Source organism: Podarcis cretensis (genome assembly GCF_951804945.1).
Source record: "Podarcis cretensis genome assembly, chromosome: 8".
NCBI lineage: Eukaryota > Metazoa > Chordata > Lepidosauria > Squamata > Lacertidae > Podarcis > Podarcis cretensis.
The window spans coordinates 72,788,845-72,813,692 of NC_137177.1; the positions used below are offsets into that span (position 1 = coordinate 72,788,845).

Below are 24,848 nucleotides of genomic sequence, written 5' to 3' on the forward strand. Positions count from 1 at the left end.
AAATAGTCTCTTTTTGAAGAAATGACAGGATTTAAATATAACCTTTAAAATGCTGATGTCACATAAATCTAAGTGCAGGGCAACAGGTGGTAGGTGGCCACTGATGAGCTAAAGCAATTTGATAGCTTTTCTTATGAATTCCCTTTCAGAGAATAGGTCAACAAGTCCTTTACTGTTGCGTGCATTATTACAACAACATGATTTCAGACAAATTATCCTGAAACTATGTGAGAAGCTTTTTTCACACTACAGGAAATTCAGCTCTGACTACCCTCTCCTGGTAAATTCAATAACTGCATCATTTAAAAGGCATTACTGAAAAATCTTTCAGAAAATATTATACCACCAAGTGTAGTATTGCAGGTGTGTTAAAAATACACAAAACTGGGGGGTGGAGGTGAGCCTGAGGTGCACAAAGCTGCAAGAAATATGAAACCAGATACTGCAAAGCTTTTGCTGCTCTTTCACACCATACTATCATATCCATCACCTCTCTGCTCTTTTAGAGCATCTGCACTTAAGCCTGCTGCCAACTGTTTGAATGCAACTCTTTAAAAAATTTGGTATTTATGAATTATTATAGTGTTCCTACTCTTCTGGGGATCTTCTCACTTCAGATTAAGGGCTCCTTCGTCTGTTTTGTGGTGTCAATATGAAGTCTACGTCCAGCTGGAGGAAAGGGGGAAGGTAAAGACTAGGTAAAGACACCTATTTGAAGAGTCACAGAAAACAGAGTGCATAACACAGGTGGATGGTTATGCCAGGTGAGAAGAAGTGGCAGACATTTGTGGCCACAACTGGATTATCCACCTGTCTGTGGGATGGGGCGCATTGTAACCAGTATCATTCTTACACGCAGCTCTCTCTTGCTCTGTCATTTGAAGCATCAAGTAGCCCCAGTGGTAACGAGTGCATATATCCAGCTCCATCTATTTTGCCAGCTATTACCATTTCTAGACAGAAATACCATGGCCACAATAGCCCATGTTCTGGTAATCTCCCAGTTGAGGCCACAGAAATGCACAGTACATGGGGCTGTCTTTGAATATGGTCTAGAGATTGCAGCTGCTTTTAGCCAGAGAATTGACAAGTTCAGCTGCTCAGAACCAATTTGAAAAAAGGTTTGCTTTGGCTGCCTGTATTTTACTGGGCCAAATTCAAGGTTTTAGTGTTGGCAAATAAAGCCCTGAATGACTTATGACATAACTAATTGAAGGAGAGGCTCTAGTTGAATTGTCCTGGTTGTGATTTAAGATCTACAGTGGACATTCTTGTCATTTCATCACTGAGTAACGCCAAAGAGTTCTTGTCAGCCTTTGATATCATCAACTATGGTATCCTCCAGGGGCACTCTTTTACAGTGGTTCCAATCCTACTTTCAGGACCAAGTCATTGGAAAAGTGTCTTTTGGCTCCCCTGGTGGGTATGTTAGTCCTCTGTGGTACCCCCTATCTTATCCCCAGTGCAATTTAATATCTACATGAAGCCACTGAGCAGTCATTTGGAGTTTCAGGGTGAGGTGCCACTCAGCTCTCTTTCTACATAACATTTCTAGATAACATTTGAATTAAGATACAAATATATTTCCCACTGGGTCATTTTGTTAAAGTAGCTTTCACCCCTTTGAACAGCATTACTGATGGCTATCACCAGCTGCTCATGACATTTTTTTCCTACTTCAGAACTGGTTTCTCAAACATTTGCATGGTGAGTATTGCATGAAACCTGTCCTTGGAAACTAGCTGTAGATTAATGGCCAACACCTTAAAATGAGGAGAAGGAAGAAAGTATTTTAGTATTACAATTTATACTGAATGAATAGATGATACATTTGAAGTCCCCCATCCATAGTTAAGAGCTTTGTACTCTGTGCAGAAGAGCCTATTCTTTCTTGCAAGTTTACAAGTTCAAAGAACGGAATGAGGCTTATTTACCAAGCTAATCAATGGAACTTTAAAAATTAAGCTATAATAGAATAAGGTTGCCTTTACAAAAAGGTATTTTTTAAACTAATAGTCCCTTGTATTGCACGGCTTTCAAAGTAGCAAGTGAATTACGATCATCAATCAAGTTTCTCTGTGTAATGAATATGAATGCAAAGCTGTTGTTAAAGGGATAAATTCTGACGTAGGCTTACAGTATTGAATGGAATAGAATAATTAATGTAAGAGTTGTCATTGCTTTCCACAGTGTAAGAGTTTGTTTACCAGCAAGTACAACTAATTATATAAGACGCCTGCCAGCTGTACTGTTTGAAAATGTCCTTCTGCCTAAAAACAGCTTTGCTAAAGAACAAGTGAGGGTTCTTTGTAAACTCTTGTGGATTATACAAGAAAAATGGTCATTTCCACAAAAAAAGGAAAAACTCTTTTACTAAAGAATAAATGATAATGGATCAAGATTATTTGCATGAAGGGATCAGTATATATTTGGCCATACCTGTTTTGCATGTCCATTCCCTTAAAAAAAAACACAATGTGCAAACATTTGCATTTAAATTGTGTGCATTTATCCTAATATGGATTTTGTACACATTTTCCTTTGTGTCTCCTCCTAAAATATATACTTTCATAAGCCACACATCCCTCACACATACATTTCTCGACTTTTATTTTTCAGCCTGAACTGCATCATAAAATTCAGAAATGTATGCTGTTCAAAGAATTACCATAACTGTGCTCTCTGATCTGTGTATTAGCCCAGGAGGTACAAATTAGTTACTTCAGGTAAAAATGAAATTCTCCTCCATCCCTATTATAGCAACCATCACCAGAGCAGAGGGCTCTGCTAGCTGCCATTCAGCATTCAGGACATGAGAAAGGTATTACATATACATGCAGCAGAACCAGCCAAGAAAGGCACCATACATATACCAAACTATTGCCTCTAAAATGTTCATATATACATCACATTCTTTTTTCTAACTAAGACAGTTTTGGTTTTATTTCAAAAACCACAACATGAAATAATGAATTTTAGCAATGTCTTTATACTCCTTAAGACTTTTATAAACCAAATATTCATGTCAGGGCTTGGTCAAATGCAAGGACATTATGTAACAGCAAACATGGGGAACTTAGGGTCCCCCAGATGTTGTTGGAATCCAACTCCCATAAGCCCTGGCAAGCATGGCCAATTGTTAGGGATGATGGAAGCAGGGATCCATTAACATCTAAAGGACCACAGGTTCCCCATTCAAGGATTAGGTGTTTCAAGCTAGTCTGGACAGTACAACTACTGAATTCAATTACGTGATACTTGGGGATCAATTTAACTGTAATATAAGACTGCAGATGCTCAAGTGGCACTTAACATAGATCTTCACAAACCTTCTCCTAATGTCAGAACTTAAAAGATCCACCCAACATCCTTCATCAGCTACCTTCCATCCACCAGACAAAAATAAACAATTGCATTAATCTTGAAGGAGTTTTATCTATATGGTAGTTACTCTCAGCAGTTAACATACTTTGCAATCATTACAACATAACATTGTCATCCAAACTGCTACGTTACAGCCAGGTGAAGAAACAAAGCATGCTAATTATGACATTCAATTAGCATGAGTTCTTGCCAAAACTATACCCAGGCTTTAGTTGATTAATGCAACCTAAAAGGCTTCTAGGGGCGAGGAGGGAGGAAATAAGATGGTGTCTTGGCAAGAGAAGCTTAAGTGACCAAGCCAGAGTGAAGAGCAAAATGAGGACCAAGAACTAGTCACATTCTCAAAGGAGCCTTGTGTAGTAGCAACACAGAGAAGCAGAATACCACCGTGAAAACACAATACGGGTGTTTACATGCACTGTGTCACAACTGCCCCTCTGCGGGTCTGTGTGCCACCTCTTGGAGGAGCCAGCCAGTTCAGCAAGGAAAATGGTTTGGGACACTTCTGAGCAAGCTCTAAGGCTGAAATGCTGCATATTTCCTTGTGCATAAACCCAAGTTGGACTTATTACCAAAACTGCCCTGATCTAGTAAGCAAATTCTTTCTTCAGAAGCATTGGTTGTGAAAATTAGTGAAAATTAATGCAAAGATAATCAATCACAATATTAAAGTATTTAAAAAAAACCTGGACAAGAGCCCTAAATATTATAAACAGGGAACATTTCTGGTCCACAGCTGCAATTTATGGCCAACATTGTCTGCCGGGCTCCACAGTACTTGCCACAGCAACTTCTCACTCAGCTGTCCCTTCCTGCTATGCTTTCTTTCACCTGCCCTTCCTGTTGTCTTCCCCTCTATAAATTGTTGGTTGCTCTTGGCAAAGAGGACTAACAGAAACTTCACAATGTTTCGCTAGATTTCTTCAGGTTTTGCATGCCAAATTCCACCTTTAAACCAATACCCCAACCATTTACTGGCTTATCACAGTCCTTTTCCAGACCACTGTATATTCCTCTATGTTGTGGAGTGCCATTTCAACATGTTTGCAGTGTATGAGGCAGGGGGGGAATGCATTTATACATTTTGAACAGGGCACCCATAAACTCAACAGCTAATAAATAGCTTTATTAACTCTTATTAACACATGACAAATGTGATAAAACTGATTTTTACTGTGCTCCAGTCCACTTCCAGCAGCATCCTGTTACCACGACCTTTGATTGATTGATTGATTGATTTAAAGGAAATGTAGAAAGAATTTCCAGGGTTCCTGTCACACAATGGCACTTCAAAATGTATTTTTTAACATTAAATGTTTAATCAAATGCTCTCAAGCTGCCAGTGAGTTTATGAACAAATAAGCAACTCATCATGCATGTCTGCTACAACTCACTGCATATAGCCTTGTATCTCCACATGCATCACCTCGCTTGCCTCCCAAAAAACTGCACTGTAATTTAGCTTTAAAATGCATTCTTTGTGGCAGGCAGAATGTTTTTCTTGTACAGAAACAATAAAGGATAGCAATTTTGAAAGCTCTAGCCAGCTCAGAAGAGAGCCCATATTCAAATCACTGCTGAGCCAAAACAGTGGCTGCAGTGGTAGATGTTTCATGAATATTTTAATCACCACCACCCATCAAATTGAAATATGTCTTCTCCTAGTGTGCTTTTCACACCCTTTTGTAAAAGGCTGCAAAACTGTTCATAGGCAAGCGTCTGAGTGGTACAGGGGAAAACTGAGTTCAAATCGCCAACCAGCCAAGACAACTGTACAACTGCTGTATCTGAATGCACTTCCACACCCAACCATGCACGTTTAGCAATGTGGAACTTTCAACATTGGACCGCGGCTGTTTTCCCCACAATATACTGCCAGGTGAAGCCACCATCACACTCTGCCCTTCATACCACAGATGGAGGAGCAAGCTGTATCGCTGAGCTGATACAGCTACTTTAAACTGCTCCCGCCCCCCAGCTGAGCGAGCCCCAATGTCCCTCCTGCACGGCTCCATGCCTCTCTGGCTCATGCACGAGGCATCAGAGCTTGCTCATCTGCAGGGCAAAAGCAGTTTAAAGAAGCTGGGGGAGGAATAAGCTGTATCAGCCCAGCGATACAGCTTGCTCCTCCATCTGTGGTATGAAGGGGAGAGTGTGATGGCGGCTTCACCCAGCAGTATATTGCAGGGGAAACAGCCGCTGCTCATGAGTCCCTCTGCTACCAGTGGCCCAATGTTGAAAGTGATGCTGGTAGAAGAGTGACTCAGGAGCAGTGTCAGTTTCACCTGCAATATACCGCCGGGTGAAGCCACCATCACACTCTGCCCCTCATATTGGTCCTGGTGATGTATTGATACATTGCCCAAGCCTACTAGTAGCCACTGACAGCTTTATCGTCCATGAATTTGTCTAACCCCACTTTGAAAGCAACCTAAGCTACTGGCCCCCTCCACATTTTATGTCAGTGAATTCTGTAAACTAACTATAAACTGTGTCAGGAAGCACCTTTTGTCTGCTCAGAATTTCTTGCCAATCAGGATCACTGGATGACCCAAAGTTCTATTATTATTTGTATTATGACTTGCTTAAAAAAAAGTGATCCAAAGAAACTTTCAAAAATAATACAAATCATTAAAACTAAATATAAACACCAGGTCACAGTGATAACTTAAAATACACATCCACATAATATTATGAGGAACAAAAACTTAGCTTTATAATCCTCTATCATGCACTCCTTATTTGCTATTTTTCAGAAATGTAAAGCACCAATCATTTTGCTTTCCTCATAAGTTTTTCAGTCCCCCACCTCATTTTCCACCACTACAGTAAACTGCACAGTGTGCTCAAAATGTGGCTGCACTATAGATCTATACAACAGTATAAGAATCCTGGAAATTTTTATTTTCAATTGCCTGATACACAGGAGTATTAGAGATACCTGATCAGGACAGAATACAGAGACCTTATTATTTCCAGAGCTGACTGGTGGAGAGTCCACCCATTATTGCATGCTTGGCTTCAGGGCAAGCCGAGTGCTAACCTGCAATTAGTTCTACTTAAGTGAAAAGGTAAGTTGATGCATCTATTCACAAATAACTGGTTCTGATTTCTTTCATTGTTGCTTCACTGGTGTTAGGATTTATGGGACACACCAAAGAGGGGGAAATGAATTTGTGAGAAGCTGTAGTGCAGCTGTCACACCCAAAGTGCAATCACTGATAAAATATGTCTGAAGTGCATCCTTCCAGTTCTAGCAAAATATACCATATAAGCTATTTTGATGGATCAGAGAGAATAATCTCCAGTTTCATGTGAATAGTCAGTCACAGTAGAACGCCAATGATTACATCCCCTAAAATGAACAGTGCAAAGTATGCAATAGTCCCGATTCCTGTAAAAATGGGAAAGGAGTGGGATTTAACGCATGCTCTCTGTTGAGTAAAAAAAAAAGTATGTATTATTTCCAATCTCTGTAAGAAATATGAAAAATAGCATGCTACAGAACACCAGTCATTACACACGCTAAGTCAAAACAATCACACCATTTCCCTTTTATGGTTAAGACAGTTTTCTGTAAGAAAAAAGCATTTAAGGTAAAGATGCTTCTTAAACTCAGTTTTTCCTGTATAGTGATTTATAAACAAGTTTCCACATATCTGTACACCAGGAAAACAGCCACTCAGGAATATAAAACCTGACCTTGATTTCCTTTTCTCTCTCCCTTCTCCTTCCCTTCTCCCCACTCCCCAAATGTCATGCTCAATTGAAATTTCTCTTTGTTCTCAGCTTCTCTCTTTCCAAGAAAGCCCAAAGCTGTTCTAGTTACAGTTTTATGCTGGTCAGATTTCTATTCCCAGAGCTTAATTCATATTCTTATCAGAGATGTTGTGTTTTTTTAATGTGAAATTGCAAACAAGTGGCAGCCAAAGAAATGATGTATACACTTTTATATCATTTGATTTTGTAATAGTTTCCAGCATCCAGGAATGTTGTTCATAGTACCATAGAATTGTAAAGTTGGAAGCAACCCCGAGGGTCATCTAGTCCAACCCCCTGCAATTGCAGGAATATCTACTAAAGCATTTGTGACAGATGACCTATCCAAACTCTGCTTTAAAACCTCCAAAGAAAGAGAGTCTACCACCTCCTGAGGAGTCAGTTCCACTGTCAAACAGCTCTTACCATCAGAAAATTCTTCCTGATGTTTAGTCAGAATCTCCTTTCTTGTAACTTGAATCCATTGGTTGGGGTCCTATCAGTGCTTTTTTCTAGAAAAATAGGTGCTGGTACACACCATGAAGTTGCTACAGTAAGTGCCCCACTTTTTAACAAAAATGAGGTGCTGCTACTGCATACTCTTGAGTACCCCCGAAAAAAAGAACTGCGTCCAAGCCTCTTGAGCAGAAGAAAACAAGCCTGCTGGATCTTCCATGTGACAGCCCTTTTAATATTTGAAGACGACTTTCATTTCTTCTATCAGTCTTCTCTTTACCAAGCTAAACAAACCCAACTCCCTCAACAATTCTTCATAAGGGTTAGTTTCCAGACCTTTTGGTTGTCCTCCTCTGCACACACTCTAGCTTGTCAATAGTCTTCTTAAATTTTGGTGCCCAGAAATGGACACAGTATTCCAGGTGTGGTCTGACCAAGGCAGAATAGAGGAGTACTATTATTTCCCTTGATCAATACTTTTGTTGATGCCATCAAAATAGTATTAGCTTTTTTTTGCTGTAGCATTACGCTGTTGACTCATAGAATTGTTGAGTTGGAAAGGAACCAGAGGGTCATCTAGTCCAATACCTTGCAATGCAGGAATCTAAACTAATGTTAAGCTTATGGTCTACTAAGACCCCTAGATACTTTTCACGTGTACTATTGGCAATCCAGGTATTCCCCATCTTATATTTGTGTAGCTTGTTCTTCCTGCCTACATGTAGAACCTAACATTTGTCCTTATTGAAATTCATTTTGCTAAGTTTTGGCCCAGTCCCCCAATCTGTTATGGTCATCTTGAATCCAGATTCTATCTTTCGTGGTACAGGCTACACCTCCCAGTTTGATGTCATCTGTAAATTTGATAACATCACAGCTCTACATAGCTAACTGAATTTAACTGTAACTGAGGCCAATTAAGCTCTCCCATTGCCTTGACTCTGGGGTGAGGAGGGAAAGAGGAACCAAGCTGGAACTCCATATCACATTGGGTAGATGGTTTCATTATTGCAATGCACTGTAGAAATTTGGCTTAGACTACTCTAGTCCTGCATTGCTAAACGTGAATAGTTGGGTGTTGAAGTGCATACACTTCTTCCATTGATCTGGACACTCTACTTCTGTTGATGCAGCCTAGAGTTCTTGTACCATGCAGCCATGGCATTTCAGTGTTGCCTGTTCTCAGCCATGACACATTGCTCAAGCTGAATTGCCTCTTTTAATCTGTAAGCGTGAGAAAGGATCACATTTGCTGATGCTAAAAAAGCAAACTAACATACAAGAAGGTAATCAAGAAGACTGGGCATGGCATGTCAGGTTTTATAAGTTGGAAGTATAGTCAAACCCAAGATCAGATTGACACCAGCATTTTACATGGCAGATGTACTCTCCCACACCTTGGGCGATACTATAGTGCAAGAACTGAAAATCTGCTCACACTTGCTGAAAACAAAAAAAATAAAATACTACACTGTAAAAATGAGTCAAAACAGGCCCCTTCCCAAAAGATTAAAAAAAAAAAAACCCACCAAGAGAACATCCCATATACTTAATGCAACAGAACCTATCAGAATCAATTTGTGGAATTCTCAGCAGCAAAACACATTTACAGTAGTTGGAGCCTTCAGGTAGCATTTTAGGGCAAAATTAAAATTATCTTTGTGACTGGAGGAAAGTATTTGTAGCACATAGAGAGGCTCAGCAAATTTGTGTCATGCACCTAAGAAATTAGGAACCATTTTCTGTTTCTTGGGTGATCAAGGTGTAGCATAGCCCTATAGCCAGTACTGTTGTTGTTTCTTACAAGGAAGTGCAAACATGTGGGAGGCAAAGAAATAATGTAAGCATTTTTTAACTGTGTTTTGATCTTGAAATTGTTTTCAATATCCAGGAATGCTGTTTCATGCTATGCTAAAACCTCTATAACAAATCAAGAAAAAACAACAACACTGAATTACTTAACGAATTTGTTTACAACTCTTCAATAAACATTTTCACAGTGCTTCACTTTTTTAAAAGAAAGATATAATATAAAGTCAACAGACAGTACAATAAATATTGCCACATAGAAATTGGTCACCAAGTTCAAGTGCTTAGGAAAAAAATAAGAATCATAAGATTTTTACCTTGCAAAAATATATTAACATTGGTGCCAAGTGAGTTAGCCTATGAAGCACTGGTGAAATATCTTTCAAATTATCAATTCCAGCTAGTAGCCTAGCTGTAATAAGGTGCCGCCCATTTTAGGCATGTCCAAATGGCACGCAATTGCTGACGTGCAGGTCCTTTTGGACCTGGAAGAGGAAAGAACGGGGAGCAAGTCAGAACAGAACCCCCAGGCTAAATGGTTGCTGCCTGTATTTTCAACCAACTGTAGCTTCCAGTCTTCAAAGTCAATATTCTGCACAACAGCAAACAGCTGCAGCAAATCCTTGAAGGCTCAGGTGAATCAATGATTCCACAAGCATCCATGGGTTACTCCACTGAAGCAATTGAGCCTGAACCCTGTTAAATACCCATCCACTCTGGATCATAGAATATGCCAACTATAGTTAATTCAGAAATGAAGACACATTATAGTTATACAAATGTGGTTGCGTAATCTCGTCCATATCACTTACCCAGTATTTATGGTATTGTAAGGTTTAGTAACTTCAGCAGGATACAGTTACTGCTGTCAATAATAAAGACAACAAATATTGACTTATTGCGCTGCATATAGGCATTTAGCTGTCTGGGCTGGATATGGACTTGGAAACAAATTCTCTATGCCATTAACATCACAATTATTTTTTTATCTGCAGTCACACTCAAACAAAGAATTGTTTCAAGATATTGAAATATTCTCCAACTAAATGCAATATCTCTTTGGCTTTTGCATACATAGTCCTGGCCTTTCACTGACTTTATCATATAATTGTAGAGTTGGAAGGGACCACGAGGGCCATGTAGTTCAACCTTCTGCAATGCAGAAATCTTTTGACCAATGTGGGGCTCACAACCAGACAATTAAGAGTCACAAGCTTACTGACTGAGCTATCCATACAGAATCCAACCATCCATCAAGGAGTGAAACTGTCTAGTAAAAAGAGAACCCAACTAACTTTGCAGCCTGAGAACTTAAGACGAGAACAGAGTATCACCTCAAGAAAACAAAAGTTGGCCAGCTCAAGTATAAATGATAATTATTCAGGAAAAGCACAACTCAAGCACACCAAGTAGACATTTTCCAGAACACACCAACCTTTATCAGAGAACTCTAAAATTGTATCAAGGTACAATATTTTTTTAAAAATGAAATTAGAATGCAGTGAAGAACCCTTCATTTGGGTGACATTAGAGTAATAAATCTGCCCAAAATAGCTTAGGGTGATTGACATTCAATTAAAAACAGAAGACTTGAACAATTCTTTCACTTCAGGAGCTTAGATACTCCAAGAAAGTATTTATAGTTGCCAGCAGAAGAAATTCTTTCAAGAGGGTTTTCAAAAAAAACTGAGGTTCAGGTTCAACAGATTCATGAAGGCCTGTAAGCAATATTTTATCCTTAAATATTCTTTCTACCCTTGCATAATCCTACAGAATACTAGAACAGCAATCTTTCTTGAAAACAGGGCAAAATGATTTCATTAGGTTTTACAGCCCATTTTGTATCAACATTTCAAAACAATCATACTTCAAACTTATAAAGCATTTCCTTAGTTATCACATTCTTATGGAAGTCGCTTTGTCTGATCTCTGCAGATGTAACCCCTCTAGCATTTCTATGTCCAGTATCATTTGTCAGACATGAGGAAACAGAAAAGAAATCCATGATAAATATACATTGGATAGGCAACATTCTAATATAATCACATGCACTTTGCTTTGCGTTAAAGCTGATGGGGTGGGGAGCACTTTAATTGGGCAAGCCAGATGAAAAAGTGGCCAACCCTCTGTGGGCCACATTTGATAAGTAGGTGTCGATCATCTGAAGTCATATGACATCAGGTAGATCTGATCCCACCTGAAAATAAGGCTTCAAAGGTGTTCTTTGGCAGTTGCAGATTTAAATGTCTCGTGTCAGGTAAGCAACAGGGGGGCGTGTCCAGCTAAAAATGTCAGCAGGTCTAATCCATCTATCTGAGCTAGATCAAAATGCTTTCTCCTATCAGATTATCACATTGATACCCCCTACCCCTCAGATTCTCAAGAGGCAACTAAATTTGCTGACAGCGAATAAGAGATCCAGAGTTTCTCACCGCTGCTTCTAAAGAGATGATGATGTACAAAGTGTACAGAGAGGTAATTGTTTATTATCTAATAAAACAGCATTATATATTCCAGAGTTGCAGGTAATTAAGGACATGCTCTTAATAAAGTCACATTTAGTTTTGTTAGCCAATAATCCCCACTATGGTCCTCCAAGCTTGCCAGCATTTTGTTCTTACAGTAGCATAAAGACCTTCATATTCATTAATAAAGCCTATTTATTGGTATAGTTAGCCCAGTTTTTGAACGCATGGGTTTGTTTATAGTCTACCAGCTTATAGATGGGTTAAACACAAGATGCAATTAATCAGCACTTTAGCTCACAAGTTATCACACTAGAGGCTAGTTAAAACACAGCACCACTGGTGTAGGAAGAGGAGTGCGGGGAGTGCACCGCCCCCGGCAGTGTGATCCCAGTGGGGTGCCATCGTGGCTGCCCCCCTGCCTGCACTGGGCACCACGCCCCCACAGGTGGTGCACCACACCCCTACGGGTGGTCCGCCACACCCCTGGGACGCGTGCCAGCCCCGCCCACTCTCCGCACCCCCTGGTGCCGGAGCATGAAGCTCTGCCACTGCACAGCACCAAACAAATTTTGCCTTCAGAAATAACTGCATACGATGATTTGCCACAAACCAGGAGGCAACTAAGTGCAATTTGTTCATTTAGGGCTTGATCCTGCACCACCAAACCACAGTTTGGCATTATGTATGAAGAGACTTCTGTTGCCTCTTCATTAATAAGACTGACTGTATTAGGAAGATTCCTGATGGCAATTCCTTCCACTCTAGACACATTTTCACAGTAGAATATGAGAGAATTCGGTACAGGCAATCCTTAGTTTGTGTGGGGGTTCCATTCTGGACACCCACACGCATCAGAGGAGTATGGATAAACCCGCTCTGCCCCCATCCCATCTTGTTTTGCCCCTTTCTGTGACATCTTTATGATGTTTTGAGCTCCTTCCGGGTTCGGCACTGTGTCCATGTGCACGATCACGTGTCATTCGGATACGCCTAAATCAGTCATTGCCTGTATCTCTCTGCAGGTGCTTCAGACTTCCAATGCACCTGCTCCCCTTTTCTCCTCCCTGCAGAGCATCTCAGGACTAGTGCTTTCATTTTATTTTTTGATAGCCCACTTACTATCCACAGATCTCAAAGCTGCTTACAATAAGGAACATCAAAATATACCATTTTTATTATTATAGATTTATTGTAGATGATTTACATTAAGAAAAATCCAACCCACATAAATGTACAATATTGACTTATATATTGGGTAAGTTACCAGGCAAAATGTTACAAACTCCCAACCTATATAAAATACACTATAGCAACTTCACAAAGCAACATAAGAAGCTGCCTTATACTGAGTCAGACCATAGGCCCATCTAGTTCAATACTGTTCACACTGACTAGCAGCAACTCTCTGGGGTATTAGCTGGGGAGTGGCCCTCTCCCTGTCCTATATGGAGGTGTTAGGGACTGAATTTAGGATCTTTTGTGTGCAAAGCAGATGCTCTATCACTGATCTATGGCCCTTCCCCATACAATGTCACCCTCACCATACAATGTCACCCTCACCATACAATGTCACTCTCACCACCCATTTACACAACCATCTAATCATTTACCACTTCATACAATACCTCAACCATCCAAGCAATCGTATCCAATCCTGTCACACTTAACAATATTATAACCCACATATATTTATTACACACTCAGCTATGTATCAGAGCAGAGGAGAATAAGACCGCTTCTCTCCAATAACTCCCAACAAGAGAATTGTATCACACATGGTACTGAACCAGCCCATATCATCTCAAATAATAATCAACAGCAACACTGATAGAAACCACAAAGCAAACAAGAGCTGTTATAACAGCAGATAAAAAAAATTAGCAGAGCTAATAAATTTTCTCACTACAGAACAGAAATGGGAATGAAGTCTGATTCAAGCTTCATGCAACAGATGCATTTACTGCACATACAATACTGCTTGCGATGGTGAATGCTGCAAAGTGTGAAGGAAAGGCATGTATATAAAAACACAGTGGGCACATACAAGTCATCCATGGCTATGCATTCACTTGCACTTCTGCATTTTGCAACATTCTTCCTATGAAAACACAGCACACAAAGAGCAAACACTTCTGCAGCGTAACATTATGAATTAGCATTTAGTTAAAGAAAGCACTATCAACCAAATCTGAGCTCCACAACAACACTTCATGGAATAAACCCTGGATTCTGCAGCAGCAGCAGCAGCAGAAAATTTTAAGGTCATCACTTGATACATGCAATTGTCCTGTGAGTATCACAGAACTGATGCAGATATAACACTATTCTCCTCTTATTCAAGGTTTAGGGATGGACAGTGGGCCTCCCATATCTAAAGCAAGCTGACCCTTTCCCCACTGGCTTTAACACTGAGTAAGGCTTATGTTGTCACAGACTATAACCATAGTTAACATCAATCTGGGTTTGTTTTTAACCAAGAGTGATAACTAGCTTCATACCATGATTAGCAGCAAGCCTTGGTTGCTCAGTGACACAACTCGATGGAGAACATTTGTTTTGTACGCAGAAGGTCCCAGATTCAATTCCCAGCATCTCCAGGTAGGGAAAGAAAGGATCCTTGTCTCAAATCCTGGAGAGCCACTGTCAGTCAGTGTATATAATGGAGGGACAAAAAGCTTGATTCTTTCTATGTGTCAACTATGACTAGCATTAATACTGACATACCCTTAGCTGTCATGAATGCCAAGAAAAGAAGCATGGTATCCAATAACACTCCTGTAATTCTGGCTAAGGGATAGGGCATTGTGTTCATCTGAATACACCAAGTAGGAAGACTTGGAAATATCATAGTGGCTTTGTTGAGGAATGCACTGGAAGACAGCAAAATATTCATTAGGGAAAAGAAACAGGGATGTGCATCCCTTAAACACATAAGGGGCAGGGGACAGGACTTGTCTTCCTGCACTTTTATAGACTGAATAACCTTTTACATTTCCCATGTTATTATTTCAGATCAAACACCATATATTCCATTATTTAGACTGCCAAATGGCCTTCACTACTAATGTTCCATATATTCATAAGTACACATAGTAGAAACAGCAAACCAATGCTATCTTAATAGTGCAATAAATGTCATTATTTATTTTTTAGATTTCGTACTCATCCTTCACCTTAAGGTCCCAGGGCAGATCCTAACAACAGAATATATGACTATAAGAACAGATAAAACTGTTAGTTATAAACTACATGTTCCAATAATGTTTTATGCCCTGCCCCACCCACAGGGCCTTTTAGTATCTATCCACATACTCAGTTATCAAGAACAAGCTTATGTCATCCCCTCCACATTAGGTTTGAGATATATGGCGTGATGAATTCCTAGTTGATTAAACACAAGTATACTCAATCCAATGGGCTTTTTTAAAGGGAAAAAATTATACAGGTTACCATATCTATCACCATTAATTGAAACACTCAACTATGTAAAGCTAGCAGATGCTTCTTTAATATACAGCTTTAAGACCCACATTTAATTACCTGTTAAAAGAAATGCTTGCTTGTAAAAGTCCAATTGCATACATGCTGCACAGTTCCATTAATCTTTCAGCCTTGCAGAAACTCACACTTTAATGCCTTTCACCCCTCTACAACCATCTATGTCTTATGGATGCCTTCCCATTGGAGACATGCATGCTCACTTGCAGGAAGCTCAATTGCCATAGGCAAGAACTCAAGTGGCAACCAGGCAGTACAGAGGCAACTGTGAACTCCTCCCACCTTCCTCCTAGCCTTAAAGGGATACAATCTTGGACAGAGATCATGAAACAAACATACAACCAGCTCAGAACTGCAGGTTGGGACTCAGTACAGTGGTTCCTCTGGTTACAGACGCTTCAGGTTATAGACTCCGCTAACCCAGAAATAGTACCTTGGGTTAAGGACTTTGCTTCAGGATGCGAACAGAAATCGTGTGGCGGCGGCACAGTGGCAGTGGGAGGCCCCATTAACTAAAGTGGCACCTCAGGTTCAGAACAGTTTCAGGTTAAGAATGGACCTCCAGAACGAATTAAGTTCTTAACCCGAGGTACCATTGTGCTACCTTTAAGGGTTAGCAGACCTTTAAGGCCAGGAGAGGCTTAAGTTTTCCAGACACAGATTACACCAACATGACTAATATTTTTATAGCAGGATGGCCTACCAAACCTACCCTGAGTAGATGCTACTATAATGTATGCCAGCTGAAGCCATACCACACACTATTCCAGATTGTGACTGGATTTAAACACAACGGTTTGGACATGTTTCAATGTTACATGCATGAGCCTTGGGCTCATTTGCTCCCTCCTCTTGTTGAGGATATTAGAAGCTTTCATTTCAGTTTTCAATGAACTGCAGTTTAATATTTAGATGTAACACTAAACATAAGTTAACTATGGTTTATTGTAGCAAGCTAGCTTCATTAACCAACATTTGAAATTGGCTTGTTTCTGCATAACTTGGGAGAAAGAAGTTTATTCTCCAACTGTATGAGAAAAAATTGGGGGTAGGGGGGAAGGTGAGAGGTTAGTTACACAGCACAGACATGGAGGCGGTGAGAGAGAAAGTAAACTAACGTCCAAAAGGAATTACTTTCTTTTGCTCTCCAAAACAAGTGTGTGTCTGTCTGCTGTACTAAAAAACACATATCTGTATACTTATTTGAGAATACAGTACTACCTACCACAAGGGTACACCATAGTTAAGACTAACCACTGTTTGCTATGGTTCAGACATAATGCCAAAGTGTGGTTAGCTAAAAACAGAAGTAAAGACTTTTAATCTCTTCATAGCTACACTGGAGAGAGGAATGAACAAGCTCAAGGCTCTTTCAGGTAGTATTAAGCCATAACAAGAGTATCAAATGAGTCTGAAATTTAAGTAATTTTTGCTTCAGCTGGTAGCACTTTGCTTGTCTAACAGTCAGAAATTAAAAATGCTGCTGTGCTTAACGCAGCCTTACAATAAATCTGCAAATGTTATCATCTAACAGAAATCTGTATTAGTCCACCTGTCAACAGATATCTATGTTAGATTCTGAAAGAAAAGAGAATTAACTTTTCCCCATTGTGCAGGACTTCCATGCCAGGTCACCTAAAGTGACTTTTACTCAACACACAGGTGGCTATTTACAAACCTAACTGACACAATGTAAGTACTTTTAATTTCCACTACAAGAGAAAATTTTAGACATCTCCACATTAAAAAGCAATCATTTCAACCAGGGGCAAAGCAACTTGCTTCAGAAAGTCACTATAAACAAACAATTGCAGATGTTTCCTTTATAGTCCAACTCTAGGAAACAATGCAACAGTTTAAATCAGCTGTTTTGGTTTCCTTTAATTTCTGTTCTGCAAAGTGATTTCAAGCTGCATGTAACATGCAGCCAATTCTCCACAAGAGGACCTGTTTTTGACATTTCACACATAATACTAGTATGTGTAAAGCTCTCTATAAATACTTATGTTTTTATTTAAATCTCTGCATAACCTTGATACTAAAGCTACTTGATAATAATTAAGAAAAGCCTCACACTAAATCAATTCACAACTTATCTGTTGGTTTCAACCAAGAAATAATTCTGACTATACATGAGTTCTCAGAAGTTCAATATTTTATATATTACATTCAAAATGCAATTCTCCTGTCTGTCAAACCATGAAGAAATAAGATTATAAACTATTTGTTTCTTAACAGAACTGGATGGCAATTGGGTGTTGAGGGCTGGCAGACTTCTATAAAACTTTAAGTGCCTTACTTGAAGTTTCTCAAATTATTATTGAGGCCAGTACACAAGTAAATAGTAGTTGCCCTAGCAACAGCAAAATACATGTATACATTTGACCACTATTGCTTGATGTGCAGAATTATGTCATTCACTTTCAATCAGACCTGCTTCCAGGTTTGAGAACAAAAGTTACACTACTGTTCTAGTCCTTGCTACAGCCCAGTTTGCACATAATGATAAGCCAAGCAATGACTTAGTGCAAACAAGTGGGTTCCTGGAGAGAGGTCAAACTTTTTTGTAATTATTATTTTTAATGATAATACATCATGTGTACTATTTATTACTGCATCAAATTACAAACACTTGAAGTTTCTAAACATTATCAATTATATCTGAATTACACATATGCCTATAGACTGGTTTGTGTGGTATTTTTCCACAATAGGAGATGCTGCACATTTTCTAGTTAAACTTTTGGAAAACTGATTTTCACATCTTTTTTTCAGCTCTTAAGACAACACCCTCATTTGCACCTGACACACATCCAAAGCATGGTTTAGTATCAACGAGCAAATATGGACCACCACTTTGCTTCTCTCCAACCACTTGGCTGCTGCACTGAATTAAACCATGGTTTATCTTAGCATGTTATCTGAATCTGGGCTCATGGTACAACTGTTCCAGACAACCACAAACTATAAATCGTAGGACAAACTTTGATTTCAGCTCAAGGTTTGTCTGGCGAGAGCTAAACCACAAGCTGTACCTTAACTCAGCCCAGAAGTAAAATGATTTGGGAAGAGAAAAGGAGCCATAATATCTTCTTCAGGAACCTGAATATTTGCTTGTTCAAACTAACCCATAGTTTGACTTAGCATTACATACAAACTGAGTCAGTGGCTGCATTTACACCATGGTTTAGTGCAACATGCAAAACAGGAAAGGGTTGAAGAAAGCTTCAGATTTGTCTAGCTGGAAGTTGGGAAGTTTTCAGTTTCACTCTTTAGCTGCTGCTTGCTGGGTCACTAGAGCAACAAACTGTGGTTAATACTATTTTTAATATTAAATAAACCAACTTTTAAATGCAAAGCTAGTTGGTTGAAACTAATCACAGGTAAACCAGAATTCTACTTCTGAATGGCATGGCAATCAGAAAGCAAAAGCTTCCAGACTTCTCTTGGTTATTCAGAAGGGGAGAGCATGTGAGTCTGATGATTACTGTGGTTCATGCACATCACAGTAAACCACAGTTTGGTGCAGGGGTGGGGAACCTGTGACCTTGAGATTACTGCCCCAGCCAGCATGACCAATAGTCAGGGATGATGGACATTGTAATCCAGCAACCACAGGATCACAACCTTGGGTTTGGCATCAAAGGCAAATACAGTCACTGATTTGTAGATTCGGCCTCTTCTGAACTTTCTATGAAATTACAAAGCTGTGATTGCTGAATTAAGAGTTGTGGGCAGTTAGGTATGACCTTCCACATTTTAAGAACTATGATAGATAACCTTGAGATTCTCATTACCAGAGCACACTGCTCATGACTCTATTACCCCTGAAAGAAAAATGATTATTTAACAAGTTCAGCACAATTGCACATCTGAGCCAACAAGCAGTCAAGCAATTTATTAACAGGTCTGTCAAAAGTTCATATATTAAAAATCAAGGCTTGAGCTTGAGATAGCTGTACAGGTTTAAGAAGAACATTGCATTATGAAGCCTAGGTGATAGCACAAGTTGCTAGTGCAGATATAACACTCACAATCTCTTAACTATGACTATAGCTTACAGGATTGCACAATGCACACATACCTCACATACAAACTGCAACACCATGTGGCCTTAACTATTATTTAAGGATTAGGTCAACTCCAATATTAACCATGAACCAAGACTAGCTCTAACAAGGATTCTCTCTAACCAGGTTTTGAAACTAACTATTACTAACTAAGGGATGATAGTAAAGGATTGAATAAAATTACCTTGACACTGGCCCTAGAAGACAGAGCAATTTATTACAAGGCAGAGCTGAGATGTGTGTAAGAAAATAAGCCATCTTTGCCATTTAATTTTATGTAGTATACCGTATTTTTCGCCCCATAGGACACACCGGCCCATAGGACGCACCAAGTTTTTTGGGGGGGAAATAAAGGAAAAAAAATTTATTTCCCCCCCAGGCACTTGTGGGGCCGGCAGCGGGGAGAAGCGCTCTTCTCCCCGCCGCCCGCCTGCAGACCAGGTCCGGGGACAGCAGGAAGACGCACTGCACCTCCCAGCTGTTCCCGGAGCTTGTGGGGCAGGCAGCGGGGAGAAGCGCTCTTCTTCCCGCCGCCCGCCTGCAGACCAGGTCCGGGGACAGCAGGAAGACGCGCTGCACTTCCCAGCTGTCCCTGGAGCTTGCGGGGCAGGCAGCGGGGAGAAGCGCTCTTCTTCCCGCCGCCCGCCTGCAGACCAGGTCCGGGGACAGCGGGAAGATGCGCTGCGCCTCCCAGCTGTCCCCGGAGCTTGCGGGGCTGGCGGCGGGGAGAAGCACGCGTCTCCCCGCCGTCAGCCTCCAAACCACATCGGGAGACAGCAGGATGGCGGCGTTCCGCCTCCCCGCTGTCCCCCGACCTTGTGGGGCTGGCACTGCGGCTCTCCTGAAGCCTGGAGAGCGAGAGGGGTCGGTGCGCACCAACCCCTCTCGCTCTCCAGGCTTCAGCGAAAGCCTGCATTCGCCCCATAGGACGCACACACATTTCCCCTTCATTTTTGGAGGGGAAAAAGTGCGTCCTATAGGGTGAAAAATACGGTAACTTACAACAAAAGCCATGCATTAGACATCCTAAAGTTAAACTTCCACTATGTGCAAACCAATACATTTTAAAGTGTATGACAGTACTGGGTTGCAGCCAATGATAATCCTAGTCCACTGAAATTAATGGATTTGACTAAGGTCTATTAGTTTCAATGTCTACTGTGAGTAAAACTTATAGTAGTTTGATATAATCCTATGACACTAGAAATGTAAAAATGTGCTTTCTAAAGTCAAACCAATAGTACCCCTTTAAAGAGTTTTCCATACACAGACCAATGTCTAAAGAGGTACTTCAGATGCAGCCAAGGGCAAACACAGGTATGACCAAAGTAGCAGGTCCATATGTAAGCTAACACTATGCTTTTGAAAGCCCTCAGATTTTAAAAGTAGATTGCCACGTGACAGGAAGGGCTGCCACTTGAGAAACAGAAGCCAAATGCCACCATGAGCACATAAAGAATAGTTGTGTGATTCTTTGAATCCCAGCTATTATGCTATGGTCATTTCAGATTTAACGGGAAAAAAGAGAGAAAAGTATTGCTGCAATTAAAGAGGAAGAAGTCGTGTAACTTGTTTCAAACAAACAAATCTGACATATGACAGCCATTCCCCATTTATTTTTCAGAGATAAAAACCATGTATGAACTTTGGGGGTTGGGATGGAGACACACAGCACAAGCACACTAAAAGGGGCAGATCAGGGATTTCAGCACTGCTGATAAATAGTGGTACAGCTAATACCTACGTAACTGTTTACTTTTTACAAAAACGGTTGTACTACTCCCACACACAGAATCTGTCTAGCCAATAAACCTCATTTCTTAGTACTGTAGTTGCAGTACAAAAGAAATGCTCTCTGCAAGCAAAGCTATGTCTTCAGAGTTGCCTCTATAGTCGCAGTCACTCTTTTCTTCACTGGGGGATGGGTCTTGTTCACGTGCTCTGAATAACCTAATCATTGCTGCTAATACAGCAACAAATAAAGGGAAAACCTGCCCGTATGAGTTGCACAATATTTACAGGCCACAAGCCGTTATTTCCTTCCATTTAAGATACCATGTACTACGTCCTTATAATATGTTGCACAGATAGAACAAAAATTCCCAAGGGAACATGCTGATTAAACACCAGAAAACCATTTAAGACCTAGAATTTAATTTTCAACAACAATATACGGCAAATGGATCATAAGGAACAACAACCGGCTCCAATAGACAAATACCAGTACCAAATATAAAATATATACCTGGCAAAAGAAGATAGTCTTTTTATGGCTGAAGACTCCTGTGAATAAATATGATTAGATTCCTTGATCAGATTCTGTGGCTCAATGACTTGAAAAGGACATGGGGGGGGGGGCTGCTATACAGTAAACAAGAGCAAAATGATTCTTCCCTTCCAGTCCTCTGTTGAAAAATATCAAATAAAGCTCTAGCATACGTTAACATCAGCTACTGCACAAAATACAATTTGACCATTAAACATATTGATTTAGTCTGATGTAGCAATGCAGTACCATTCGACTTCTCCTCAGCATGACGACAGAATACACTAATTCATTTTAAGCTTTTTTTTCAAATGTAACCAGTTAAACCAAACACTAAACAAATCTGTGAAATAAAGAAAACAATACTCTCAAATAAACAGGCCCCAACTCACATACCGTCAGGTTTTTTGGGATACATTTCCTTCATTAATCTCTCTTAGCAGCAGCAGCATCACTCACTCTGCATACTCCTCTGTCTGGTCTCTGTGCCCCCCCCCCAAAAAACCCCGTCACCTGGCAAGAACACGTCTTTTCAGGGCAAATCCCCCCCACCCCCCACTATGTCTCAGAGCTCTTTCAGCCACATCCCAGTGTACGCAAGAGGCAGCGGCGAAATCTGTGTTTGTAGCAATTGTGGTTGCAGAGGAGGACTGTAGGCTAAGGCAGCTAGATAAGCAAAATGCTGACTTCTATTATCTATTGCACCACATGCACAGACATACTGCATCAATGGCTTTGGTTCACAACAATCACAGTAAAGGCACATAAAATCTACAGAAAAGAAATGCATTACTCACTGGGTTTTATTCTTTTGCTTCCTCAGCATGTAATTCTTTATGCTTTACAATGCAGTAGGCATGCAATGAGATTTCCCCTTGCCCTTATTTCACTGATGCTGCTGTGTGACTAGGACTAGACACCCAGAAAGGGCGACAGGCAGAATCAGTCTGAACATTAAGAACAAATATTTAATGGAAGCCTGGTTATCCTGTTCTCTCTCTTTCACATCTCTGCCTCATGTATCCAGGCACGGGTGGTACTGGCTCCCTTGGGAGGCTGTAGCTAGCAGCTGAGGCACAAACTAAAACATGGCATGGATGTCAAGGAGCCGATGACAGAAAGAACAAATATTCCTGTAATATTATGGACAGAGACTTTGCTAATAAATATACATTCACAAGGCCACAGCAAGCAGCTACAACAGAGGTCTTGTTATGGTTCTCCATAGGCAAGGAATCAGAAGCCAAAAGCCAATTCAAAACTCAAAGTTGCCAGCCACAGTTTGTTTTTTAATAAATGATACTGCAGCCACATCAAGCTGCACAGTTACTCCTCCAACACCACAGAGCCCAGAGCCAGTTTCTTGGCAATAAAGTAGTAGATAAGGCTTCACTTGCTTTTTCCTACAGAGTGCCTCAACCACCTTTCATAATGTGGTTTTAACTATTTCCTAAATACTTAGCCCGGATAAATGCATCCAAGGCCCGAAGGCAAGTGGGTAACATTTGACATCCAAGAGAGATCATTTCATTTTACATCCATGAATCAATTAGCACACATGAACCTGCATTAAGGAGCTCCAGTAGTCTACAACCTTACTCCACAGATCAGAATTCCAACTTGATCTGCATATGTATCAGTCCTGATTAAGGAAATTGCTGTTGTCACGCCCAGGACCTTTGATTAAGGAATAAAGATAGCATTTACACACACGTGATAATTCAGACAAGGAAGTGAAGGGGTGGGAACACAAACAGGGTCACTATGAGTTCAGAGACTGAACAATGGTGAAATCCAATTTATATCAGACTGTTGTGGTTTGCAGATGGGATTCTCATAAGAGCAGGAGGAAAGTCTGATTACATTATTAAATAAAATAAGCCTGAAATATTTATTTAAGCTTCTGAACAAAATTTAGTTCAATATGTTTCAGGAACACAATTTAGAACGGCTGCTTGAAACAGATGCAAAATAGCTCTGTTGAATTAATAGTATACAAAGCTTTGCTAAAAGGAAAATATAGTTATCACATCTTATTTTCAAATGGAACCAAAGCAAAAAGCCATCACGAAAGTTTACTCTAAAAATCAGAGTAAGTTAAAAGCATTTAAGGAAACAACTACTGCTTTCATGTATACCAAAGTTTGTGGCAACAAAAAATGTAAACAGGCAGGCTCACACTCAAAAAATAAGGCCAGAAACCAGGGTTCTGCTCACAAATCATGATAAAACACCTATTTTTTAATAACCTAATATAAAATATGTGGAGTCGTAAGGCAGAGGGGAGGGACAATTTGTCCAACTGCTCTCTATTCAACTCATTCCAGAAAGTCCATATTTTTGTACAATTGTAGAAAATTAGTCTGCACAGATTGCTAATTTAAGTGGCAGCATATTTTGAGTGAACAAAGAATTAAAATTTCTCACTTATCCCTGAAAATAATTTTCCAGCATAGAAGTTTAAATATGGCTCACTATAAACACCAGACAGAAGAATGTGTGAGAATTTTAAAATCAATTAAACCAATGTTTATAAAAGATTTTTAAAGTTTCAACTTTATTTACATTGAGAAATTTATCAATATAAATATAGCAGATTCATACTATATCATCGCTCATATAAAACTTTATTTTACAGTTGACTGTATAATGACACTTAAAATGCTGCTAATGACGTTGACTGAAACCAGATAATTTATATACAAGCATTGCTCACACGTGAGCATAGTCCAAGTGTGCAGTACAGGCCCAGTTGTTTGAACAGTTAATAATTAATCCTAGCCAATACCATTTATTGGATGGTAACCATCTTTAATGCTTAGTAATACAGGCAGCTCTCTCAACACCATGTTTCCAGTAAGGTTCCATACCTATAGAATACAGATAATATCTGCCTTCTCAACACAAATCCTAAGAAGTCACTCACCAACTGCATCCTACTAGGCTTTTCAAACAATTCAAGTGTGATTCAACCTGACCACTAACACAGCAGTAGCGTGCGCATTCTACATACCAGTGAAGAACTAGGTCAACCGAGTCTATACAGATCCATAATTTATAAATGTGCCTGTCACATCAAGACCTCTATGAGTACTAAGCTAACTGTCTTTATTATTCATTTATTCAGAGTATTTATAA

General features: G+C 39.9%; 1 protein-coding gene across 4 annotated transcripts in view; it reads right to left on the reverse strand.

The window, feature by feature from the left end:
- Window positions 1–24,848, reverse strand: part of PRKCZ (protein kinase C zeta) — a 97,076-nt gene that overhangs the window by 52,795 nt on the left and 19,433 nt on the right. Inside the window, exon 1 of one of the 4 annotated variants that reach the window (XM_079987015.1) lies at window positions 22,107–22,246. The exons of the other annotated variants lie outside the window; for them this stretch is intronic. Coding sequence (XP_079843141.1) covers window positions 22,107–22,137 — 31 coding nt within the window. The 5' untranslated portion in view covers window positions 22,138–22,246. Of the gene's footprint in view, window positions 1–22,106; window positions 22,247–24,848 lie in introns of those variants that run through there. 4 annotated transcript variants of the gene reach the window in all.